The sequence below is a fragment of the Pollachius pollachius genome (genome assembly GCF_949987615.1).
Source record: "Pollachius pollachius genome assembly, chromosome: 3".
NCBI lineage: Eukaryota > Metazoa > Chordata > Actinopteri > Gadiformes > Gadidae > Pollachius > Pollachius pollachius.
This window is the reverse complement of record NC_136936.1, coordinates 33,680,125-33,682,976: the sequence shown is the minus strand read 5'-3', so window position 1 is coordinate 33,682,976 and position 2,852 is coordinate 33,680,125. Positions and strand designations below refer to the sequence as shown.

At 43.7% G+C, this 2,852-nt stretch overlaps 1 protein-coding gene across 1 annotated transcript in view; it reads left to right on the top strand.

Moving 5' to 3' along the window:
* Window positions 1-811: 811 nt before the first annotated feature.
* Window positions 812-2,852, top strand: part of efnb2a (ephrin-B2a) — a 30,820-nt gene continuing 28,779 nt past the window's right edge. The window contains exon 1 of the mRNA XM_079731617.1: window positions 812-1,778. Within this exon, the coding sequence (XP_079587743.1) occupies window positions 1,666-1,778 (113 nt within the window). The 5' untranslated portion in view covers window positions 812-1,665. The remainder of the gene's footprint in view (window positions 1,779-2,852) is intronic.

Here is a 2,852-nt window from a genome sequence, read left to right as displayed (position 1 = left end):
GTATGCATTTATGAAATAAATATATTATATGAATAACATAGGCCGACGAAACGACAACCCTGAAGGAAGAAGCCCTGAAGGTCAGTTTCTGCTTAAATATAAAACATTGCATCAACTCATACGTACCTATTCGTTTACAAACAAACCCTACCTAAATAATCACAATAGGTCTATAGAACATTATTGGTAAATATATAACACACCAATAACCAAATCAAGAGCTTCAAACACAAATGTGTCATCAATGCTGCTCCATCAATGTTTTAAGACAGCGTGTTGGACGGTTTCATCCCCACCGCTCCCTCTCTCCATCCCTGGTGATTTTGACCGCTAGTGTGCGCTGTTGCCTCACGGAAAACCTGTGTGTGTCAGACGTACACGCTCTGACCACTGCACATGGGGAGCATTGTTGAAACACACACGCCGTCATGTTCTCTTGTTGGGATCGTTCCGAAGCTTTCAGCTCAATCAATAAAAATAAAACACATATTTGAGATTGTATTTTAGAGTTTTGTTTAATGAAGTTTAAGCACATTTTGTTGATATGATTACTAGTGATGTGCACGCCTTAGTGAGTCGAACGTCTATTTAAGTATTGCATTTTAACTGAGGTTTTATTGGTTTAATTAAAGTAACGAAAAGGGTCACTCGATCGTTTTTTTCCCTTTTGCAATTGACAGGCGCGTTACCATTGACTTCCATACAGTGGCCCAATCAGGAGCTGCGGAGGGAGGAGCCACCATGGAGCCAGCTCCGCCACATATTCCGAGTCGCGGTTCTTCGCAGTTACTTGCTACTCGCCAGGCTCGGAGCAGCGCGCACACGCATTACGCACCACGTTAGCGCATTTAGAGGCACTCCGGACGGTTCTGCGGGATTGTTTTGGCGACGGAGAGGGAGCTATAGTATGAGAACTTTCATCTCAGCTCGTTCGATTTCTTTCATTTTCCCATTTGCTCATTTGATTGTTTTTTCATCTTTTTTGCCCTCATCATTTTTCTTCTTCCGCTGTCATCCACAGTTCATCCAGCGCTCCCAGTGTGTCGCTCACTAATACTACTACGACCACCGACAGCTGAAACGGGGAATATCTCTGGCCATTCTCTCTCTCTGCTCCACCACCACCACCACAACCACAACCACTACCACCCATCGCCTCTCATCGCTGCTATCATCTGCTGGATTGGTACCTGAATTGCTGATGTACTAGAGACCCGGACTAACACGCGGATTTGTATTCTTCTGCTACTTGGCCTACAGTGGACACCGCATCCAACAGCAGCAGAAGCAGTGGATCGACACGGGTCGCCCCTTTTCTCTCTTAGGAATGTACCTAGTGAAGTGGGCGCACTGAAAGTGGCGAGCAACCACGCAACTCCAGCTCTTCTTGAACTATCCTCGCTGCGCGCCCTTTGGGTCTCCAAGCCGAGCGCGGAGCTCTCGTTCAGAGCGAGAGAGGGAGAGAGAGTCGGATCTCTCGGGTGTAGCGTGTGGAGATGCGCAGGGTTTGATCGCGTTGCGTCCATCCTTGTGGCTACCGGACTGGGAATATAAAATATATTGTGGCGGCCCTTTATTCCGATTTTTTGGAGCGCCTGACGTTTGAGTTTTGGACAAAATTCACTCAGAGACGGATTGCAGAGCCACACGGAAAACAAAGAAATCATGGGGGACTCGATGTGGAGATATTATCTGGGAGTTTTGTTTCTCGCGTGCAAGGTGAACTTGTCCCGGGCGCTCATTTTGGAGTCCATCTACTGGAACACCACGAACACCAAGTAAGTCCACCGCCGTGCTTCTCTCATTCCGGAGCGACCAGGACTCACATAGAGAGCCTTGCGTTCAATAAAGAGCGTCTATGTGGGGGGGAATCCATTGTGTTTTCCCTCTCAACCCATAGGAAGACCTGAGTCGTGTTGCTTGTATAGGAATAAAATACGTGCCGTGTCACGAAGAGTTTAACCGGAGTGCAGCTCGGGCCCGGGAGGCCGTGCGTAAACACGGCGGAACAGGCTTGGGATGCAGAAATAGCTATCATTTAAGAAAGAAATATAGTCACTCCGCACTTCAGCTTCAACCTTTCAAATGATATCGATATGACTCTATTTATTTTATGCCACTATGTTTGCCCCCTTCGAATTTGAATTCCTATCTTCACAGCGAATGAATCAATTATGAATTTAGTTTCTCGCTTCACTTACTTCGTCCATAATGGATATGCATCTAACTGACGTCAACACTGAATTCAAAATCCTTTACTCCTTAAGAAAAGAGGAAAGAAAGAAATGTATATATATATATATATATATATATATATATATATATATATATATATATATATATATATATATATATATATATATATATATATATATATATATATATATATATATATAAATATTTGAGTTTGGCTTTTTGTTTTTCACAAGCATGTTGTTACTTGGTGGTCATGTTTCTATCTCGTCGGGTTTAGAACATATGCAATCATTTATATATGAAGAACCAGCCCACCAGGTGTGGCTCTTTATAGCTGATTGTGCATATCTAGAGGTTCCAGCCGAGGGTCGGACCCCTGCGTGAGGCCTGTTGGTATAAATTCATTGCATGTGGACCATTCTTTATTGATCTTAACTAGACACGTATCGTGTGACAAATACACGATACGTGTTTAGGCAACACGCCGTATAGGTTAGGAATATGATCATATATGATTGAGATTGAGAAAACTGACGTCAAACAATAGTTGTCTGACGCATCCGTTTCAAATGGAGCTGTTAATTGTATTTGTTCATATGTTTGGCCCGTTTCCTCTTGGATAAGCAGCCTCGACCAACAGCCTTATACGTGTGGAC